The 24,372-nt window shown below is 38.7% G+C and overlaps 1 protein-coding gene across 4 annotated transcripts in view; it reads left to right on the top strand.

Moving 5' to 3' along the window:
• The first annotated feature begins 7,071 nt into the window (after positions 1 to 7,071).
• The window catches only part of STX17 (syntaxin 17), a 59,857-nt gene continuing 42,556 nt past the window's right edge, over positions 7,072 to 24,372 (top strand). The window contains exons 1-2 of one of the 4 annotated variants that reach the window (XM_044779143.2): positions 7,072 to 7,154; positions 13,447 to 13,632. In XM_044779143.2, coding sequence (XP_044635078.1) covers positions 13,510 to 13,632 — 123 coding nt within the window. In that variant the 5' untranslated portion in view covers positions 7,072 to 7,154; positions 13,447 to 13,509. Of the gene's footprint in view, positions 7,530 to 13,446; positions 13,633 to 24,372 lie in introns of all 4 variants that reach the window. The other 3 variants (XM_070519131.1, XM_014842232.3, XM_014842233.3) reach the window with 3 other exon arrangements.

The following is a 24,372-nucleotide window of genomic DNA, read 5'->3' as shown; positions in this document are numbered from 1 at the left end:
ATAGTTGGGTCATAGTTTTCGTCCAGTCTGATAATACCACTGACGAAAAATTGGCATACTCAGAGCGTTCGCATTTAAAGTGCTTACTGATACAGTTGGTTTAATATTAACCATGTTGTAACTGTTTTCTATTTGTTGCATTTGTTCTTTATTTCTCCCTTGCCCCCTGTCTGACTTCACTGGAATATCAATGATACTTCTTTTAAAATTTTTTTTAGTGATCACTCTAGAGTTTATAATATATATTTACAACTAATCTAAGTCCACTTACAAATAACACTATTACCACTTCAGGGGTAGTGCACGTATCTAATTCCCAATTCCTCCCTCTTAACCCTTAAAACATTGCTACCATTTATTTTACCGAATACACTGTTACTATTATTTCTTTGAAGAGTCTTCTATTAGATCAATTAAGAATAAGAAAAATAAAAGATTTTAACTTTAGCTTCCATGATTCTTCTCTTGGGCTCTTCCTTTATGTAAATCCAAATTTATGATCTATATCATTTTCCTTCTCCCTGAAGAACTTCCTTTAACATTTCTTGCAGAGCAGCTTTGCTGAAAATGAATTCCCTCGCTTTTTTTTTTAATCTGAGAAAGTCTTTATTTTTCCTTCACTTGTAAAGGATAATTTTGCTCGATATCAGATTCTAGGTTTGTGTTTTCTTGGGTTTTTTTCCCCCAACACTTTAAATATTTCACTCCACTCTTGCTTACACAGTTTCTGACGAGAATTCTGATGTACTTGTGATCCTGTTTCTCTGTGAATAAGGTGTTTTTCCCCCTCTGGCTTCTTTCAACATTTCTCATTGTCTTTGGTTTTTTGAGTTTGACTATGATATACCTAGGTGTAGAATTTTTGGCATTTATTTCGCTTGATTTTCTCTCAGCTTCCAGCATCTGTGGTTTGGTGTTTGTCACTAATTTTGGAAAATTCTCAGCCATTATTACTTCAATTATTTCTTTCATTCCATTCTCTTTCTCCTCTCCTTCTGGTATTCCAATTATGTATATGTTTCATCTTTTGAAATTATTCCACGTTCTTAGATATTCTGTTCTTTTATTATTATTCTTTTTTTTTTTCCTTTGCATTTCCTTTTGGGAAGTTTCTGTTGATCTATCTTCAGACTCACTGATTCTTTCCTTGGGACCATGTCCAGTCTACTTGAGACAAGGTGCAGTAAATAGTTCCTCTAAGCATCTCCCTTGCAACAACAAGCAAGCCACGTCCTGTCTTCCTGGAACACAAGAGAAAAATGCCTGATCTGAAGGACACCCAGTCACTAACCAGCCATATCCAGCAGAAGGGATTTCCCACCTTAACCAGCACCCTGAGCCATTCAGGGCTGGTGGGTCTGTTTCCACCCCATCAGTCTGGCTCACTGTCCTTTCTAAAGGTTGATCAGTTTGCTTTTCACTCTATCAGCCTGATCTTCCCTTCTGAGTAAACCTTTGTAAGCTTTGCTGACCTGCTCTTGAATTCTTTCCTGCATGGGGTCAAGAACCCACACCAAAGGCCGACTCCGGTCCCACTGGGCATGGTATCATTCTGACAAGCCCATCAAAGACATTCTTCAACTTCATTACAGTGTTTTGCATTCCTGGCATTTCCTTTTGACTCTTTCTTAGAGTTTCATCTCTCTGCTTACATTACTTATTTGTTCTTGCATGCCGTCCACTTTTTCCACTAGACCCCTTACCATATTAATCATAGTTACTTTTAAATTCCCTGTTTGATAATTACAAAATCTGTCCTATCCGAGTCTGGTTCTGATCCTTATGTGGTCTCTTTAAACTATGTCTTTTCTTGCCTGTTAATAGGCCTTGTAATTTTTTGCTGAAAGCCAGACATGATGCATCATGTAGTGGGAACTGAGGCTTTTAGCGTGAGGGTTTCTCTGGCTAGGAGCTGGGCTGTGTTTAATGTCTGCTGTACCAGTAGGTAGCAGAGGCTTCAATTTCCTCCAGCATCCTTGTTGTCTTTGGATTTTCCTAAGAAATCCTTCTTATATAGACTGCATCTTGCAGCTCTTTCAGCTGTTATCCACTGCTATTATCCTAGAGCCCTGTGGATGTGTTGATAAGGGGCAGGGGCAGGGGAAGCATCCTGTAATCCTATGATGAAGTTTCAGTCTTTCAGTGGGCCTGTGTCCTTGGGCTGCAGCCTTCACAAGTGTCTCTCAGCCCTTTCTCCACCTTAGGAGAGGCAGGAACGATAGGATGGGCTGGAGTTGGGTAATGCCCCCCCTCCTCCCCAAATAAGTCTCTGGGTAAGTCTTGTCCCCTGTTGAGTAGGGCTTTGTTATGAAGAAGGCTCTGGGTATATGTCAAAATGGTTTATTTTCCCCTCCTCTGCCAGAAACAAGAGGATTTTTTATTGGTTCTTCACCATGAGAGCCTGGTGAGGTTCCTGGAGGTAAAACACCTGAAAGTGTGGGGTGGCCCCTAAGACTGCAGCCCCAGGAGTTTCTCACTCTAACACTAGTCCACACTCCACCTCCAACAATTTGTCGAAGTAATTGTTTAATTGTTCCCACTAGCTCAAGGCTCCAGGGGCTTCTGTTTCAGGTAAGCTCATCTTGGCTGAGATTCTCTCTATTTGCCTGTCTCTCCAGGCTTTGGGGGGCAGTTTGCCCTGCAACCTCATCGCCTCCTCATCCGAAACCCTCTCCACGAAGGTGGGAGAGAAAGAAACAGTCTTTTGTTGAATGGGCATTAAACCAGGATGTGATGGCCATCCCAGGAGACCGCCAAGACAGGCGTCTCTGTCCTAGACGACCAGGCGGACAGTGCCCACTGCGTACGCGCTCTGAGAGCAGTAGTGACAGGTCCTCAAGGAAGGGGACTGGACGGCAGCCCTGCTCACGCAGCTCAGCCTGAGCCCACCTGGTGGCTGCGGTGACCGTCTGCGCTGGCCAATGGCCTTCGTGCAACGGAAATAAACTTCTGTCTTGACGACAGGAGGGTGTTTTACGACTTGGAGCCGGTGTCCTCCGAAGTCGGGCTCCTGCCCTCCCAGGAGAGAGGATGGGCATCTCTCTTCCTTGATGGCTACATTTCGGAGAGAGTGTCCAGGCCCTTCAGAAAGACATTCCTGGTGGTAAAAGTGGCAAGAAGCATATTTATCTTTAAAAACCAATGACATACATTTTGATGAGTCCAAGAAAAGTAGCCGATCTTAAGTTTGTTCAGCTTTTTTCTTGTTGTAAGGATAGGAGTGACGACTTTCAAGTTCTTTACATGTCACAGCTGAAACTGGAAGCCCTCAGAACTCTGTAAAAAGCAAACTTAAAAAGCATTTTGTCATTTATTCAATTATTCACTTATCATAGGTGCAAGGCATTGAACTAGACTCTATGGGTGGATGCAGAGATACGCAAACATGGATCCTGCCCTCAGGGAGCTTCTAATCTAATGAGATGGTACAAGACAGCTTCTCAACCCCAGTGCTTGACTGTGTTCAAGATGTGTGGAGGCATTACCGTCCCCAGCTCCCAGTGTAACAGGGCCAATGGCAGAGGCTGAGAGCAGCTTTCTCTCTTAGTTTTGCTTTATAAATATCATTTTTATTCATGTCATGACAGGGAAACAAGACACATACCAAATTACTGTAATAAAATATAGACAGTGATGTGTCAAAAAAAGATCAGATTACAAGGTAGGCGTTTGGAGGAGTGAGATATTAAATATAGAAATTCTAGAAATATTAGGAGAGGTCATATTTGGGGTGAATATGGAAAGATGAGTAGGAGTTGGACGTGCAGAGAGGGAGGGGCCATTGGTGGAGAATATTCCAGGTGGAAGGCACAGGATAGGACTGAGGAAAGGACTGGGATGAAGAATATTAGTTCAATTTGGTTAGAGCAGAGGATGTGTGAAGTAGAGTAATGGGAGATAAAGTTAGAAAGCAAGGTCCGGCCTATGTGGAATATCTCTCAATTTGCATGTCTATATATCTATCATGTGACATTAATTGACATTCATGATAATAACAACAACTAAGGTACTACAAAATTCAAGATGCCTTGTAGATTGCCAAAGTTTAAATAACATTTGATAGGACTGTAATGCTGAGCATGTTTACTGTGTTTTCATTGCAAGCACGGTGTAAAGTTGTGTCTTTTGAGGGTGAGTTAGATGGTGACGGGTGTCAGTATGAGGAATTAAAGTCAGTGAATAAAGCAAACATTACGGCATCAAAAACGCCCTTGAAAATTGTTTAAATTGCCCATAAGGTCCATTAAGCATGGTTTTATAAATACCACTTTATGCAATAATTTTTGGGACTCTGAGTTTTGCAAATAATTAAGGTAATTATAAGAACAAAAAGCAGAGGGAGGAGTCTATAGGCAGATGTCTGGGCATTTAAGCTCTTCTATATATAGTGATCACCCGGTTCCTAAGCACTGAATGGTTGAGGGGTGGAGAATTCTAGTGTTACTGTGTGCCTGCAGAGTTTACTCTGTTTGGTTTGTAATATAGATGAACTGATTGTTTGGTGATGGGTGCGTGCGTGTGTGAGAGGGCAGTGGATGGTAAAGCAGAAAGTGGAGAGGTGGAAGTACTAAAGTCAGTGTATACTACATATAAGTTTAAAATAAGATAAAGGAAACAAATGGGATTTTGTGTCTACAACATTAGAACTCTCTTAACCGAAAGTAGTAGAAGTTCCCCTGAGCTAGTTTAAGCAACTAAAGAAAAAGCAGGGGCTGGGCGTTTGGAAGGCTTTGGGGTGTAACCACACCTAAATGCCGGGATGCAGTTAAGCCTCAGGAATGAACTGGACCAGGAATTTGAATGTGCTCCAAACTCGGTTTCTTTTCTGTGCATCTAATCATTCTTACCTCCCTCCCTTCTCTTTCTATCTCTTTCATGGCTTTTTAAGGGTAGGGATTACTGCTGTTATTTCACCACTATTTCAGAGACAGAGGTAATAGAGAGACATAATATCAATTCTTTAGAAATAGAATAGAAATGTCTATTCTTTGTTTACTAAGAGGTTTTGTTTGTTTTAAATCAAGAATTGCCAGCTCTTTATTTTTCCTTTTTATTGCGGGATAACTTACATAGAGTACACAAATCTTAGGTGTACAGCTTGATGAATTTTCACGTATGTAATCACACCAGATCAATATATAGAACATTTCCAGCACCCCAGTAAATAATATATCTTTCCTCAAGAAACAGCTTTATGAAGGTATAATTGACATACAATATACACATATTTGAAGTGGACAATTTGGTAAGTTTCAATATTTGTATATGCCCACGCAACTAATACCACAATTAAGATAATGAACATATGCACCGCCCCCAAAGTTTCCCCTTCCCCCTTGTAATCCCTCTCTCCACCCCCACCCCATTTAGCTATTATTCTTAATTCTTCAAATAGGTCCTGTAAATCCTTATAAACACAAACACAATTCTGCTATTTTCGAATGTGATTTTTTTCTCCTGCATTTTTAAATTGGCAATTGTTTAGGAAAGCTATTTCTCTAGCCGCGTTAATGAATGAACTGGTTTCAATTCATTCCTTTGGATTTTCCAAGCAAGCGATCATAACACCTGAAGAATTTTATATCTATATCTATATCTACATCTATGTATGTCTATCTACCTATCCACACACACACACACACTTACTGTTTTGTTTGGCCTTCCCGGTTCAGTTAGGGCCACAGGAAATGTTGGCTCGTAGCACCAGGCCTGCTCCTAACAACTTCAGGGGCCAGGCCAAGAGTACAAAAAGAGATCCACACACCATCTGTCTAAATATTTAAAGATTATAAATCAAGCTAACAACTGTTAGATTAAAAAGTTCTATCCTGCTACCTTGACACACCTAGCTTATAGCAAACATCCATATAATAACCTAGAAGGCAAAGTTCAAATTTAGAATCCTGAGCACCACACCTCCCTGTTGTACTTGAGGTAACTTTTTCAGGACTTAACTCCAACGACCTTTTCTTCAAAAGATCTTGTTTAACTGACCCTTGCATAAAAAACATTTTCCCATGGTATCGCCTAATACATTTTCTCCTTATAATTAAAATTTTATAAGCACCCCATTCCTAGAGTAAAACAAACACCAACATTCATTATACCCACAGAGAAAATCCAAATTGCTTAGTAGAGTTTGTGCTTTATTTTAGAAAATGCTTTTCGAGGCTTTCTTACAGGCCCCTAGCTTTCCTTGGTCCACCGTTCCCACCTCTACTCCCACCCCAGTGGAAGACCCTAAGAACTGAGTTTGCTTAGCTATGGCCTGAATATCGTTATGACTCCTGAGGACATTACCATCAGGGGATACATTCTAAATCAGTCATCTGAATATTCACAAACACATATGAAAAAGGGTGGGTCTGGCAGTCAGGTCATCCAGAGAAGAGGACCTGTGACCTGGACAGGGCTTCAAAGGCAGCCATCAGCTTATTCATCTGTAGCAGCCGGTAACTGGAAAAGCAAGGGAGGGAAATTAGGAAACGCAGCTGGAGTTCCAGCTCTGTCACTAACTGGCTGAACTCGAGTGAGTCATCTAAAGCTCTTTGTTGAGCCTCGGCGTCATTATCTATAAAACTGGGATAAGGACGTTGGCATTGATGGCTCCACCAGCTTGGTGGGTAAATCACAACTTGTCTGAGTTTCTATTTCTGCGCCTCTTACAGTTAAGGCTTGTGCCCTGTCCACCTCACAGGGCTTTTGGGGGCAAGAGGGAGAAAGCACAACCTTTCTGAAGTTCAGTTTCTGCATGTGTAAAGAGCTAAGAACACATGGCCAGCCCGCCAAGAAAATTCCTGGAAGAACAGGAAAACGGACAGAAAAACTTTGCAAAATGTAGAGACCTATACAAATGTGAATTGTCTCTTACTTAAAACACAACAGCAGACCTAAAAAGCGTTTGTGAGCCTCTTTCCTCCTGGCTTCAGTGTTGTAACCCCACAACCTAAACCAACAACGCTTTTTAACAAGATTCTCGCTTCGGTGCAGCAACTGCGTCAGTCAGCTGCCCACCGCGCCGGCCACGCCCCGCGAGGCCTGGACTGGGAGAGAGGGGGCGTGGCCCCGCCCGGCCGGCCCATCGCGACGCCCCGCCCCGCCGCGCCCGCGCCTGCGCCCTGCTCACCGACCGGCCTCCAGCGCCCCGGCCGGAGGTAAGGGGCTTGCGGGAGGCCGCCTCGGGGGCGTCCGGCCGTGACGGGCACGGCGGCCCGGGCGCCGGCGTGGCGCGCGGGAGAGGCGTCCCGCGGGACGCAGGACGTCAGGTCGGAAGTGCGTCCGCCTTGGGGCTCCTCCTGGCTCCCAGATGGGGCGGTTTCGTTTTGGAAGAGCTGTTTGCAGCGGGTCCAGGGAGGCGACAGACGCGGCTGGCGTGTGGCCTCCCAGGGTCGGGGGGTGGAAAAGTTTCCTGCGGCCCACCTGCCCGTGACGCACTGGGGGCCTCGGTCGGCAGGGTCGCCGGCGTCTCGGTCCCGAGACGGGCCCGCGCATCCCTTCCCTGGCGGGGGCGTTCGGTGTGGGTGGCCCAGGTGCGCGGCGGGTGACCCTGCGGGGGATGAGGCGAGGCTCGGGGGTGGTGAGGGCAGGACACGGGGCGGGCGGTGGTTCGGAGAAGGTACCAGGTGCACCTTCCTCCTCTTGTGAATTCGGAACCGGAGGCTCAGAGGGACCATATGGTAGGACCAGGGGCCTTGACTTCTCTTTCCGAATTGAGCACCCCGCCCCCCAGTCGGAGCCCCGGGCCGACCTACCTGAGGAAATTCCGGGCCGCCGCTGTGGGCTCTCTGAGCCCATGGAAGGTGTTCATCACTTGGCGGGGAGGTTGACGGCGATTTTGGACTTTTTCTGAGAAATGGGGCTTTTCACTTATAAATAATGTCAAGTAATGTAGTTAACCTCCCAGGACTTTTTCCTCATGGGAAACATGAGTATGATGGTACTAGGTGGTAATACTTGTTAGCACTAAGTGATAAAGTTTGTAAAGCACCTGCTCCCCCTCCCCCCCGCAAGTGTTACTGCGGTGTTTTTGCAGTTCTTGGACTTCTAAATGTTTGTCCTGTCTTATGTGAAACATCAGTTCATACATACTAAAAGACTTTATTTTGAAATAATTTTGCAATTACGGAAAAGTTAGGAAAGTAATACAGAGTTCTCTGCAACTTTCTTTAATGTTAACACCTTATGTTAATTATCAAAAGTAAGACATTAACATCAGTACGGTACTATTAACTGAACTGCCAACTTTATTCAGATTTCGTCATTTGTTAGACTAGTGTCCTTTTTCTGTGCCAGCATCCAGTCTGAGATCCCACGTTGCATTTAGTTGTCCTGGCTCCTCAGTCTCCTCCAATCTGCGACAGCTCCTCGGGCTTTGCCTGTCTTTCATGACCTTTACACTTTGGAAGAGTCCTGGTCAGTGATTTTGTAGAGTGACCCTCAGCTGGGTCTTAAGGTTATGCATTTTTGTTGATACCACCGAAGTGTAGGTGCCCTTCTCAGTTCATCGTGTGAGGGGGTGCATGACACTTGGTATTACTCTTGATCTCTAGGTTGAGGTAGTATCTGCTGGCATTCTCTAAAGTTACTGTTTTTCCCTTTGTAATACAATCGATATCTTGAGGGAGAACATTTAAGCTATGCAAATGTCTTATTTCTCCTCACACCTTCACTCGCTGATTTTAGCCTCCATTGATGGATCTTACCTTCAGTAATTATTACTGTGTTCTAATGGTGATTTTCTGTTGCCCTCATTTCTTCACTTATTAGTTGGAGAATTAAAAGGAAGAGCTGCTCCTTTTCCCATTTATTTATTTATTCAGTTATTTGTTTGTATCAGTATGGACTCATATTGATTTTTCTATTAGTTATTATCCTACACTTTTGTTATTTATTGTATTTCTGAAATTGTTCCAACTTTGGCCATTGGGATTTTTTTCTGGTTGCTTCTTGTGCCCTTTTAACAGGCCCCATCGTTTTTTGAGAACTTCCTTACTTTATGGCACCGTAAGATGCTCCAGGCTTTATCTTGTGTTTTACCTGCCCCGGCCCTGGAATCAACCACTTTGCCGAAGATGCCTGGTTTCTTTTTTTTGGAGAGTGGTATTTAAACACCAAGATCTGGGTGCTAGGTGTGCTTGTTGCTACTGGGGTATCATTGCTTCTAATGCCTGGCAGAAGACAGCTAGGAAAGTATATATCTCTCTCTCCCCACATCCACATATTCCATGGAGATATGGATGTATATACATCTCTCTCTATATATACATACATACATACATTCATACATACACAAAGATTTATATTTATGTACATATATACACATATTTGTATATATAGTCTGTATATATATATTTTTTAAAAAATCCAAAATTCTTTCTGATACCTCTGATTCTAATCTAATACCACAGGGTTCACTCTAGTCTTACCCCTTATTTGTAACTTCTTTCTTTGACAATGAGAAATCTGGCTTTCATGTTCTACAAAATATTTTCTTATTTGTTCAATTCTATGTACACGTAAAGTAATGTCAGGGTTTCTAACCCATGCTCCTTTGAGAAACAAGTTACTAACTAGATTATAGTTGTGTGTAGTTCTTTTTGTCTTTGGCCTTGTGGTATGTAGTTACAATACTGTTTTCCAAAGTTAGCTAGATTCGTTATTTTCTTTCCCTACTTCTTTCAGTGTGGTTATGCTATTCATTTGTAATACAGTTAATTTTACTTTTTATAGTTTTTGGGTTCCCCTACATCCTGTTGTTGTTTTTGTTTTTTGATTTATGAAAATTCACTCTTTGTAGGGTACACTTCTATGAGTTTTGACAAATGCGTGTAATTGTGTATCTACCACCACTGTCAGTGGTGGTACAGAACAATTCTATCACCCCAAATATTCCATTGGGCTTTAAAAAAATTCTTAAGAGGAATACAGTAACTCTACAGAAGTGTGAGGAATGGGGCATTTTTGTTTGTTTTGTCTTTTTCATAGGCATATTTTACACAGTTGTGATGTTAATATAAATGTATTTTTATCCTGTGTTTTAATTATATCAGAAATATGTTCTAATTTTCTGATTGAAAAATCAAGAAATGCAGAAATACACTTTCACTCATTATTCAATCACACCTTTAAACCATATTTTGTATATTGAATTAAGACCTTCCCTTAACAGCTTACAAACGCTATTTCAGCTATTTTGTGCCAGAATCACTGCTGGACAACTTTCTGTCTCGATAACATCACAATTTATGCGATTATTTAACTGTTACATTCTCTAGTTTTTTATGGGCATTTTATAAAAATGGAAATGGTAGAGAGAAGAAAATAATACTGGCCAGAAGGCGACTAAGAGTTAGAAAATTCTCTTGAAAGGTTCTTGGGTCAGAATATCTTCCCTGAGAGATGGGGCAGCAGGTTTTCTTTGGGCGCGGAAAGCTGACGGGCAGTTATGCATAACTCTGACCCGGAAATATTGCTTTTGGAGCTCAAAAAAGAAAGCTGTTATCATAGCATAGGGGAACAGTGAAAAGAAGCCAAATACTCAATAATTTGGGTTTATTAAGTGTACTATAAACTGATTAGTGGAAGAGAAGGCAGAATCATTTGAGTTGTGTCTCAAAAGACACATAAAGCTTAGAGGCAGGTGGGATATAAAAGAACATCTAGACAGAGGGAGCATCATCGCAAAGCCAAAAGTAGAGATGGGTGATGATAGACAGATTGGGTGCATCTACTTATGAGCAAGGTATTTTCTTGGTGAAATAATAGAGGACTCTTGGAAGTTTTTGTTCAGAGGAGGAGCATGTTGCAATTGGTGTTTTAGATATATTAATTGCTGGTAATCTGTGGGAAAAAATTGGAGAGAGGAAAGAGTCTAGTGCAGGGCAATTAAGACGCTGTTGTAATGTGCTATGCATATTGTGCTGTTTGACTAGAGTGATAAGATTAGAAAGAAGATGAAGAGGGCCATGTTAGGAAATATTTTAGTTCCATCAGCATCTATTGGATACTAGGTATGTTCAAAAACATTTTGATGGAAATGGTGGTAAATATAAAGATTATCTTCCTACAGTATGTAATCTGCATAGTAGAAGAAAATGCAAGAGGCAGTGTGATAAACATTAATGTTAGACAAATAATTGATAATTTAGAAGAGTCTATTATATGTTAAATATAATAAGAAAAAGACATCCTCTATAGTAAATCAGACGCATGGCACAAGCAGGCAGTTCATGAGAAGAAATGCAAATGGCTAATAAATCAATCCCATTAGTAATTTAAGGAATGCAAAATAAAACAATAGTGAGACACCATTTTTGTTATCAGTCAAATGTCTAAGAAGAATTATAATACTAAATATTAGTTGGAGTATGGATAAATGGACGTTTTGATATGTTGCTAGTGGAAATGTAAATAGACCCAAAGCACACCCCCCACCCCTGGTACATAGTTATATATTCTAGTTGTGAGTGCCTCTGGGTATGCTGTGTGGGCCACCGCCTCACCATGACCTGATGAGCCATGCCATGTCTGCACCCAGGATCCGAACTGGTGAAACCCTGGGCTGCTGAAGCAGAGTGCACGAACTTAACCACTCAGCCACAGGGTCGGCCCCCCGAGGTCTTACATCTTAATTCTCACCCTTTTCATCACTTTCTTTATTCTTTCCTTATGAGACTCCTATTTGTTGTTGGGCTTATCATTTTATCCTTTATGTCCCTTATCTTCTTTTTATATTTTCCATCTCTTTATTTCTCTGTGTTCTGACTGATATTTTCCAGTCAGTCATTCTCTCTTCAGCTACATCATTTACTGTTTAACCCATCTTTTGAGGTTTTTATTTCTAGAATTTTTACTTGGTTTGTTTTCAGATTGGCCTGTTACTGTTTCATAATATTATCTAATTTTAAAAAAGATTCTATTCTTTATATCTTTGTATACTTTAATATGTACTTATTTTAATTTTCCTCTTAGATTACTTTATCTCTAGTCCCTTAGCTATGAATTTACCTGTATTCTTGGGTTTGTGGGCTCTTTTGGCAATGAACGTCTCCATTTATCTCCAGTTCTCACTCACTACTGTAGCTATTGGACTCTATTTTTGGTGTCTGGAGATTTTCCTTTTTTGCTTTTGAGCTTAAATCAAACATAAAAACCAAGTTACCAGTAGATATGATAGTCTTTATAACCAGCACTTCAAGATTTTCAACTGTGAAGGAAAGGAGAGAAACAGAATATTATTTAGAATAATAGTTCTTGATGCTTCTGGAGTGATAGATCTCTTTGATGGTCTCATGAAAGCAATGGACTCTATCCTTTGAAATAACTCAAAAATACATTCACAATTTTTCATAAAGATTCAGGGACTCCATGGAATCTATTTGTGAATTCCTATCTCACTGGATCCTAGTCTAAGATGCCATAACCTAATAGGATTAACATAGTCAACTTAATTTTTTTTTTTTAAATGTGGGAGAAGTGACTAATGAGATGGCCTGAAAGCATGGCGTAAAACAGTGGTTTTCAAATTTGGTTAAGCAGTGAAGCCCTTGTTTATATAAAATCCAATAAGCTCAAATTTATGAAATAGATGTAAGTAAATTTTCTCTAATTGAAGTAGGCATTGGGTCCTGGAGCCTACTCAGCTCACTTGTCAACCCCTGCCCTCTCCTACCCTAGCCCCAAAGGCATACCTTTGAGCTTTCTGGAACACTGGTAGAAAATTACTGGTGAATTAGAAAGAGCATTTGATTGTGCTCTCAGGAATCCTGAGTTCTTACTCCAGCCCCGTCACTGCTTATTTGTATTGGTTGTAGACAGTGCTAAGCACTTTGTAAGAGAGAGAAGAGGCAGTTTAAAGGACATCAATGAGAAGAGTTACATATTATGTTATAATATATTTGAAGTATAATTACATAGTTAAATTATGATGACATTAGAAATGGAGTTTGATACAAGTGGAAATGTTAAGAAAATTTTTTCTTCCAATTTTGCCATTTGACACCTTTTTTAAAAAGTTTATTTAATGTCCAAGCTACATTGGGAAATGAAAACTTGGACAGTATACTCCTAGTCTTTTAAAAAAAGTTATTTAAATACATACATACATCCATATATAGAAAAAAACCTGGAAAGACATACATCAAAATGGAAAGAGTAGCGATGGGAGGAAAAAATGGGAAGAGTAGTTAACAAAGGGAGAGGAGATGATTGTTGATTTCATTTTATTCTCTTTTTCATATTTTCTAAATATTCTAAAGTGAATATACATTACTTTTATAGAGAGAAAAAGGTTTTAAAATAAAGTTTCTTAAAGAAAAAACGAGTCACTCAAATTCAGCATTAAGTTGAATATGTATTTAGAATAAATTATAAAATTACCTAGTTGTTGGCTTTTAAAAACAATGGAAACTGATTAAAAACATTCTTAAATAAATATTTCACTTTTAGGTTTTTCTATATGAGTGGAGAAGACAGTTGTTACAAGTAGAAGTGACACAACATTTTTTTAGGATGTCTGAAGATGAAGAAAAAGTGAAATTACGCCGTCTTGAGCCAGCTATCCAGAAATTCATTAAGATAGTAATCCCAACAGACCTGGAGAGGTTAAGAAAGCACCAGATAAATATTGAGAAGGTGAGTTTTTTTCATTTTCTACCACAAGAAACAGTTACATATTCTGATATATGTTTGTTATGCTTTTCAGCTAAATTTAGAATATTAGAGAAAAGGGTTTGCTAAAACATATAGCTCTATTGATTTAGCCACATTATTCATTTTTTCATCTGGTTTTTCTGTTCTGCAAATATGCATCTCATATTACCCTTTTTTAGGAAGGATCACAGGAATAGAATCTACACCTTTTTAGTTGTACATAGTAACGTATGAGGCAGTTAGTAATTAAAATACAGAGTTTGATGGTGCACCATAATGTGAAGGCAGTGAACTTTGGCTGAGGAACCTGCCTTAATTTCATTCACCCTATGGCAAGTTTTTTGAACTTTGAGTGTGTGTCTATCAGTAACGCCTGTCCTCTTCAGGTGTAAATAGGTTAAAGAGGTAAATCATTGTCCTGTGAGAGATATGAGGGAATTTCCCAATTTTATTGCTTCCCTTTGAGGAAAGCCCCAAGTGAGAAATATTGCCTAGAGGTCAGCTTAGGAAATAAGTGGAGGGAAGAACTAGTCTCAGGGACTGTAGTGGAGGTTGCATAGAACCTGGACTGACCAGGGTCTGGTGGAGTGCTTGTGGCATTTATGAGAACATCGGGTTTACTGAGCACTGAGTGTTGATTTGGTAGGTTTTATTGTCTTCTTTGCTGTGGGACAGATCAGCCGTATTTGCTCCTTCAAAAGGACCTCTCTCAGTATAATTTTAATCTGTGTGGCCCTCCATTGTTTTTCCGGGGGGCGGGGAGTGTAGCTGGAAGTGGTCATTAAGCCTTTCAATATAAACAATATTTATCACCCTCAACTGAGTACTTTATGCAAGTATGAACAGTGTCAGCTTTTTCTCCCATGGATACCATCTGTCTTCCTAGCATTTAAGTCTTTTCAGAAGGTATGGAAAGTAGGTATCAAGAATCTTAAGGTGAAAATTTCAATGCAAATATAAAGGTATCTAGAATTCAAGATGAATATTTCATCATCTTTTAATTTCTTTCTCCTTATTCATAAGCAATAAGTACTGTAACTTTCGAGGATGGAGGAGTTGTCTGGTAAGCTGGTTATTCTTGTCTTGAGCAAAAACAAATTAAAGGGTTCCATGCTTTGATTAAGGAGGAGGACTCGTTCCTTTTAGCACTATAACAATATAGAAATAGAGTTGTACTTTTGATTGATATTCAGGGGGGATGTTTAATAAGGCCTGAGCTCATATTGAAGTGCTCAGTTACAAAGATGGCAAGAATTTGGCAGATGAATCGATTCTGAAAGGAGAAATTGATTCTGAAAATGGTCTATTAAGACTATTTCTTTCCTTTTCTATTTTACCTTTGAAGTTTGGCATGTATTAGATTTCCCCTTTCTTGTATTTATTCTGTATGAAACTGCCAACCATCATCACCCTCAGGTCCTAGCTGCATGTACCACCTAGTCAGTCATCAATGGAAAAGCCAGAACCCTGGGAGAAAGGTGGATGAGAATAGGAAGGGATCGATTACTGATCTGATCAGTTGTGCCAGACTTCATAAGAAAATTATTCCAGAGTTATATTGAATTTTATCTGCCAGAACATTTTTCCTTTAGTATTTTGCAGAATTTTTACTTACTGTGAAATTTTTAGACAATATCAGAATAATTATAATTTACAATATAAGTGATGTCGTCTGAACCTAAGCAGTTAAACTCATACTGATCTTTGTTTTATTCTGTATTCTTGATCGTTCTGCTGTCTCTAGGATTTCTAGTTTAATTATGAAAGTGACTTTATTTCTATATAAGATTGAGTAACGTATTTTAATAGTTTATGGCAATGTAAAAACATTTAAAAGCTGCAGTGTTCACTGTGGACAAAAAGAGTTAAGAACTAAGTTTGGACTCCAGGTGTCTGACAGTGCCTTCCTTTCAAAAAGGCATATTCTTCCTGGGGGAAGGGTGTGGAAAGATAAGATATTTATTATGTTAGCCATCAGTCATCCAATATGAATTTAAAAGAAGAAAGTCAGACTGAAGGGAAATTGAAGGTAAGCCCTAGTGGAGTGATTCTGCAACATCCGAAAACAATGAGAGTAGTGTGCTGCGGACACCTGGGCCTGTATTCCATAGGTCCTTCAGCATTACATTCTATCACACATGAGAGACATCATTAGAATGTGATCCTGACATTTGAAGTGTTAGCATTCAGCTTTCTTGGCTAATGTAAGATGGACTTAAGCATAGTTAATAGGAACAACAACTTAAGCATAGTTAATAGGAACAACAAGCTTAGGACATAATTTTTTTTTTTTTAAAGATATATATATATTTTTTTAAAGATTTTATTTTTTCCTTTTTCTCCCCAAAGCCCCCCAGTACATAGTTGTATATTTCTCGTTGTGGGTTCTTCTAGTTGTGGTATGTGGGATGCCGCCCCAGCATCGTTCGACGAGCAGTGCCATGTCCGCGCCCAGGATCCGAATCAATGAAACACTGGGACGCCTGCAGCGGAGCGCGCGAACTCAACCACTCGGCCACGGGGCCAGCCCCAGGACATAATTTTTTTGTTTCATATCATAGGAGTTTGGGGCAAAACTTATTGTGTAGCATGTACTGTATTAGTATATGGTTAAAGTGCAAGCGGCAGAAAACCCAAAAATAGTGTATTAAATAAGATAGAGGTTTTTTGGTTTTGCTTTTATTTATAGCAGCAGTCTGGGGCTGCAGTGGCAGCTCAACAGTCGTGAAAGACCCAGGCATTTTTTTAATCTTGTTCTCTGATCCTCAGCTTGTTTCTATTTTGCATGTAAAATGGCAGCTCCAGCTCCAGCTATCACATCCACATTCCAACTAAGATGTAATAGCCAGAATCATATTTTTTCTAACTATATTCTTTTTTCTATCAATTCTCTCTATTTTCTTTTAAAGAGAATCCTCCTCTTCTTGTGTCATGGATGCAGTCTCATATCTCTCTATGGTGGTATTATTTTTTTTAAAGTTTTCTTCTGCCTCCTTGTCTGTTTTCCCTGAATTCCTTTTTTCTTCCTTTCTTTTCTTTTTGTTTATTTCTCTCTCTTCTCCTCTTTCTTTCTCCCTTTCTTTTTTTTGTGTTAGTCTACTGACACAGTATTATAGGCTTTCCTTGGCTGGCTGTTGATATTTAAGAGTGCTAACTGGAAGGAGTGTGTGTGTGTGTGTGCGTGTGTGTGTGTGTATGTATGTGTAGCAGGACAGTAGTAGGGGCCTTGTTACCTGGAGGGGTAAACAGTTGGGGATCTACTTTAATGGGGAACCACCACATACTCTTCTGGAATGTTCTGTGGTGATGGGGCAGTTGCTTGGGCCTATGGAGAGGGCATCTGATAGAATCCCTGTTCCTTACATAAATTTTCAACCAATCCTTCTGCTTTTAGCCCCAATATACACATCCGCCTCGTTACCCGGTAGCTGGTGCCTTGGGTTACTCAGTCTTTCTGGATTAGTGCTCTGCCGTGGGCTTGCTTCTCATTGACTCTCTCCCCCACCATCCACTCCTCTGCAGCCTTAGGTTTCAGCTTTCTCTGGCCTGCTAAGTCAGTTGCAACATGTCTATACTCTTTCTGCATTCCAAAATTTTGTCGACTAATACCTTCTGTTGTATTCTCATTATTCTTGTAAATTTACTCCTTCTAAAGTTCTTTACTGTCATTTTAGTTGGGTTTCGGAAAAAAGCAGAGATGGATGTTTGTATTCGATTTGCCAGATTTAATGAGAGAGGAAATTATTCATTACAGAAAATAAATAAGTGTTAGCTTTTCATAAGTGTTGATGTTTGCTGCTTCTTGTATTGTTAGCACTGAAAATTATGTAAAAAATTAGGTTTCTAATCCTCAAGAAGTTTACAGTCCAGTTAAGGAAATAAAGTAGGAAATATTCAGAGAATGATGAGGCAACATGTGATTAGGTGTGAAAATGAGTGGCATGGACTATTTGGGCAGTATGAAGCCTGAACTATATGGTACAAAATCACACATCATCAGCCTTTTTTATTTGTTTTTTAACTTGTGATTACACCAAAAACCTTTTCCATTTTTCTTTTTCTTCTGAAAATGTTTCTTCAGAATTTTAATCACATTTCCCCACCTCTTTCTCTTTTTCTGACAGAGCCCTGGTTCAGTTTGCCTTCCTCTGTGTTTCAGGATAGAAAAGCCTCAGCACGAGTGGTGGCGGCTGAGTCTAATGGTGGTGATTCCGTTCTTGTCAGTGCTTGGCTGGCAGTGAACAATGGATGTGTCCCCTCATTCTGGCTGTGACATTTGAGGGAAAGCCTGTTTGGGATATGGAAACTTCTGGGAAAGATTTTCCTGCTGTTATAAAGATATATGTGGGAGGAAACAGTCCTCCTGCTTCTGCTGGTCTTGTGTCTCCCCCTTGTATCTGGAACTGTAGCCAGTAGGGGACAAATCTGAGGACAAAAACTCTGTTGAAAGTAGTAAAGCAGAAAGATAGAACTTGGGCGCTTGACAACCTTATAAGCTTCTGAACTAAACTACCCTGGAATTGTCATCCTACTTCTAGGCTGCTGCTTCCGTAGGATAATAAATGTCCTTATTATTAAAGACATTTTTAAATTTTGAGTTTTCTGTTATTTGCAACCAAAAGCATCCTGATTGCTGCAAGTTATAGCACTGCTTTAACCTGTCTCTATAGTGCCCCTGTGAAATAGACAATACAAAAATGATATTTTGTAAAAACAGTATGTTTGGAAATGCTTGTCAGTGATCCTCACTTAACTAAATTTTAAAGGAGTTACTTGTAATATTTTTTCACACATGTTAAATCACTTTGCTTTTTCTCCTCTCCGAATATTTGTGATAATAGCCATTAATAATGTAACCTGATTTAGGTATAACATTGTGTAGTAAGCAGTAGGAAATCTAAACTATTTTATTCCTTATTTTTCTTGGAAGTTTATTATTTTGAGAGAAGTTCATCTACTTCAACTTCCACCCCAAACACTCATCTCTTCTGTGGCTTACTTGACAGTGAGCCAAATAATAATAATAGCAAAGGTCGTAGCTGTTGTTTTTATTTGTTGAGTGCTATGTTAGAGGTTTTATATGCATCATATCATTTAATCCTCACAGCATCTTTATAAGTTAGCCTTATTATTGCCTTCCTTTTTTAGTTAGGGAAGCAGACTTAGAGTGGTTGAATTACTTTCTTGAAATCGCTACACTGATAAGTGTGTTAAACTTATAATGTTGTGGTTGAAACATAGTGTGCTCCAAATAAAAGTGTGTTGAATGAATGAATATGTGTATGTAGATATAGAGCCTAAGATTGCGTCCGTTGTTTTAGAAGCCACTTTATATTGCTGGCTTTTTAATTGGTTTTGTAATCAACTAAATAAAATCCATAGGAGTTTTTTTTTTCTTTTTTTTGAGGAAGATTAGCCCTGAGCTAACATTCACCATCAATGCTCCTCTTTTTGCTGAGGAAGACTGGCCCTGAGCTAACATCTGTGTCCGTCTTCCTCTACTTTATATGTGGGATGACCGCTGCAGCTTGGCTTGAGGAGCAGTGCGTAGGTCTGCACCCGGGATCTGAACCTCGAACCCTGGGCCACTGAAGGGGAGTGTGCGAACTTAACCGCCGTGCCACTGGGCCAGCCCCCAACAGAACTTTCTTTATATGAACTTCAGCTTTAAGCCAGATCATACCTATTTCTTGTACAGTTGCTCTTTTTAATTTAAATGCTAGGTTTTACATTTATCATTGTTACCTTTGTTCTTACCATGTGGAATTGTGATCTTTCATTTATGTAATTATTCCTTTTAGTTTATGTTGTCTGCAAATTTGGTAATTATGCATCTTTTGTTTTCAAGGCATTGATGAAAAATGTTGAACTGGAAAGGGACAGAAACTCTGATATACTGTCATCATTTCTCTAAGTTCTCACAAACCATCTCTCTGATAACCCGGTATAGAATTTTCCCGAAAATTTACATTAAGATTTACAGTCTGCCATCTTTTAAAGGTCTCTTTTTTTGTGAAAATTGAGTCATTTTTTGCTGGTCTCTACAAGCCTTTCCAGTGCTTCACAGTTCCTCACAGATACAAGACCACATTTGCAAGGTCTTTTGGTTCACTCAGGTGTAATTTCTCTGGGACTTTTGACGTGGATTCGTTTGAAGTATCTACGTTTGTTCTTACTCTTTCTTGGTTTTCATTTTCCTCTTAATCATGTTTATTGTGCACTGTTCTATTTTGAAGATATTTTCCTGAATGAAGAAGGAAGATGGAAAAAATATAGACTTGAATACTTTTGCTTCTTCTCCTACATCTGTTAGCTATATCCACTCCATTTGTCCATCTTTCAAACTTTGTTTTTTGTTCAAATCCCATCTTAGTTACTTCCTATGAAATAACGTGAAGCAATGTGCCCTGATCAATTCCATCCCAAGTCAGCTATAAACACAGCATCTTCACACAGCACTGTGTAGTAGACCTGAAGCTTCACAGATTTACTGTTCGCCATTTTCACTGTTCATGGGAAAGCTGCAAATGCCCATGATCTTTAGAAAGTTGTAAAAATAACATTAAAATCTTTCCCATAGGGTTATTGTGAGGATTAAGGTATTATATGAGAAATCCCTGAGTGTAATGTTGACACTTGGAAATGGGCTACTTAACAAGTAAGTTAGCCTACCCAGGTACTCAATAATGGCACCACCAATTAATAGTTTCTAATGAGTTAGGAAATTCACAGTATTCCTGGGATATATCTTTTGTGTATGTTTGGGGTTTTGTACTTTTCTTTCACTGAGGTAACATTGGGTTATAACATTATATAAATTCAGGCGTACGTCATTGTATTTAGACTAATGTATAGACTGCGTCATGTTTACCACCAAAGGTCTAATTTTCATCCATTACCATTCAAATGTCCCTTTTTAAGCATTTCGCCCTCCCTCCATTCCTCTTCTCCCCTGGTAACTACCAATATGTTCTCTGTATATACGTGTTTGTTTGTTGTTGTTTTATCTTCCACGTGAGGGTGAAATCATATGGTATTTGTTTTTCTCCATGTGATGTATTTCAGCATAATACCCTCAGGGTCTATCCATGTTGTCACAAATGGCAAGATTACATCTTTTTTATAACTGAGTAGTATTCCATTGTGTGTGTGTGTGTGTGTGTGTGTGTATCTTCTTTATCTATTCATCTGTCCATGGCACTTAGGTTGTTTCCAAGTCTTGAGTATTGTAAATAATGCTGCAGTGAACATAGGGGTGCATTTATTTTTTCAAACTGTGTTTTCATGTTCTCTGGACAAGTATCCAGAAGTGGAATAGATGGATCATATGGTAGTTCTATTTTTAGTTTTTTGAGGAATCTCCGTACTGTTTTCCATAGTGGCTGCACTGGTTTACACTCCTACCAGCAGTGTATCAGGGTTCCCTTCTCTCCACATCCTCTCCAACATTTGTTATTTTTTGTCTTTTTAATAATAGCCTTTCTGATGAACATGAGGTGATATCTCATGGTGGTTTTGATTTGCATTTCCCTAATATTGGTGATTTTTGAACATCTTTTTATCTGTCTGTTGGCCATCTGTATATCTTGTTTGAAAACATGTCTGTTCAGATCTTCTGCCTATTTTTTAATTGGGTTGTTTGTTTTTTGTTGTTGAGTTGTATGAGTTCTTTATATATTTTGAATATCATCCCCTTATTTGCAAATATCTTCTCTCAGTTGTTAGGTTGTCTTTTCGTTTTGTTGATGTTTTCCTTTGCTGTGCAGAAGCATTTTAGTTTGATGTAGTCCCATTTATTTTTTCTTTTGTTTCCTTTGGCCTGAATAGAGATTTCCAAAAAGATATTGCTAAGACCGTTATGATGTCAAAGAGTATACTGACTATGTTTTCTTCTAGGAGTTTTATGATTTCAGGTCTTACATTCAAGTCTTTAGTCTATTTTGAGTTAATCTTTGTGTATGTTGTAAGATAGTGGTCTACTTTGATTCTTTTGCATGTGGCTCTCCAGTTGTCCCAACACCATTTTGGTGAAGAGATTTCTTTTTTCCATTGTATGCTCTTGGCTCCTTTGTCAAAAATTAACTGTCCAAAAATATGTGGCTTTATTTCAGGGCTCTGAGTTCTGTTCCATCCATTTGTGTGTCTGTTTTTTCTGCTAGTACCATGCTGTTTTGTTTACTATAGCTTTGTAGTATACTTTGTGATCAGGGAGTATGATGTTTCCAGCTTTGTTCTTTTTTCTCAGGAGTGCTTTGACTATTCAGGGTCTTTTGTTGTCCCATATAAATTTTAGGATTCTTTGTTCTATTTCCATGAAGATTGTCCTTGGGATTCTGATTGGGATTGTACTGAATCTGAAGATTGCTTTAGGCAGTATGGACATTTTAACTATGTTAATTCTTCCAATTCATGAGCATGGAATATCTTTCCATTTCTTTGTAGCTTCTTTGATTTCTTTCAACAATGTCTTATAGTTTTCAGTGTACAGGTCTTTTACCTCCTTGGTTAAATTTATTTCTAGGTATTTTATTCTTTTTGTTGTGATTATAAATGAGATTTATTCTTGATTTCTCTTTCTGCTATTTCATTGTTAGTGTATAGAAACACAACTGATTTTTGTATGTTGATTTTGTACCCTGAAACTGTACTGTATTCATTTATTGTTTCTAATAGTTTTTTCATGGATTCTGTAGAGTTTCTGTATATAAAATCATGCCATCTGCAAATAGTGACAGTTTTACTTCTTCCTTTCCAATTCGATACGTTATTTTTTGTGCCAAATTGCTCTGGGTAGGACTTCCAATATTGTGTCAAGTAAGAGTGGTGAGAATGGGCATCCTTGTCTTGTTCCTGATCTTAAAGGGGTAGCTTTCAGTTTTCCACCATTGAGTATGATGTTAGCTGTGGGTTTGTTGTATATGCCCCTTGTTATGTTGAGGTACTTTCCTTCTATACTCATTTTATTCCGAATTTTTAGCATAAATGGATGCTGAATCTTGTCAAATGCTTTTTCTGCATCTATTGAGATGATCATATGAATTTTATTCTTCATTTTGTTTATGTGGTTTATACATTGGTTGATTTCAGGATGTCGAACTGTGCTTGCATCCCTGGAATAAATCCCACTTGATTGTGGTGTGTGATCCTTTTAATGTATTGTATTCAATTTGCTAATATTTTGTCGAGAAGTTTTGCATCTGTGTTCATTAGTGATATTGGCCTGTAGTTTTCTTTTTTTGTGTTGTCCTTGTCTTGTTTTGGTATCAGGGTAATATTGACCTCATAGAAGGAGTTGGGAAGTATCCCCTTTTCTTCACTTTTTGGAGGAGTTTGAGAAGGATAGGTATTAAACCTTTTTTGAATGTTTGATAAAATTTACCAGGGAAGCCATCTGGTCCTGGACTTTTGTTTTTTGGCGGTTTTTGATTACTGTTTCAATCTCCTTACCTAGTGATAGGTCTGCTCAAATTGTCTATTTCTTCTTCATTCAGTTGTGGAAGGTTATGTCATTCTAAGAATTTATCCATTTCTTCTAGGTTGTCCAGTTTGTTGGCATAAAGCTTTTCATAGTATTCTTTTATAATCATTTGTATTTCTGTGGTATTCATCATAATTTCTTCTCTTTCATTTCTGATTTTATTTATTTGAGCCTTCCTCTTTTTTTCTAAGTGACTATAGTTAAAAGTTTGTCCATTTTGTTTATCTTTTCAAAAAGCCATCTCTTATTTTTATTGATCTTTTCAGCCTCTATTTCATTTATTTCCACTCTGATTTTTATTATTTCCTTCCCTCTACTGATTTTGGGTTTCATTTGTTCTTCTTTTTCTAGTTCCTTTAGGTGTAATGTTAGATTGTTTGAGATTTTTCTTGTTTCTTGAGGTAAGCCTGTATTGCTGTAAACTTACTTCTTAGTACTGCTTTTATTGTATCCCTTAGATTTTGGTATGTTGTATTTTCGTTATCATTTGTCTCCAGGTATTTTTGATTTCTCCTTTGATTTCTTTGTTGACTCAATAGTTATTCAGTAGTATTTTGTTTAATCTCCACATATTTGTGATTTCCAGTTTTCTTGTAGTTGATTTCTAATTTCAAACCATTGTGGTCAGAAGAGATGCTTGAAATGAGTTCATTCTTCTTAAATTTATTGAGACTTGTTTTGTACCCTAACATGTGATCTCTTCTGGAGAATGTTCCATATACATACAAAAAGAATGTGTATTCTGCTGGTTTTGGGTGGCATGTTCTATATATATCTACTAAATCCATCTGGTCTAATGTATCATTTAAGGCCAATGTTTCTTTATTGATTTTCTGTCTGGTATGTCTATCCATTGATGTAAGTAGGGTGTGTTAGAGGCACCTCCTATTACTGTGTTACTTTTCACTTTCTCCTTTTATGTCTGTTAATATTTGCTTTATGTATTTTGGTGCTTCTATGTTGGGTGCATAGATATTTACAAGTATTATATCCTCTTGTTGATTTGTTCCCTTTATCTTTATATAATGCCCTTCTTTGTGTCTTGTTACAGTTTACGTTTTAAAGTCTATTTTGTCTGATATAAGTATTGCTACCCCAGCTTTCTCTTTGTTTCCATTTGCATGGGATAGCTTTTTCCATCCCTTCACTTTCAGTCTGTGAGTGTCTTTAGATTTGAAGTGTGTTTCTTGTAGCCAGCATATATATGGGTCTTGTTTTTATATCCATTCATCCACCCTATGTAT

The sequence above is a fragment of the Equus asinus genome, chromosome 10 (genome assembly GCF_041296235.1).
Source record: "Equus asinus isolate D_3611 breed Donkey chromosome 10, EquAss-T2T_v2, whole genome shotgun sequence".
NCBI classification, from domain to species: domain Eukaryota; kingdom Metazoa; phylum Chordata; class Mammalia; order Perissodactyla; family Equidae; genus Equus; species Equus asinus.
Note: the sequence above shows the minus strand (reverse complement) of the source record. Positions and strands in the feature narration are given on the sequence as shown.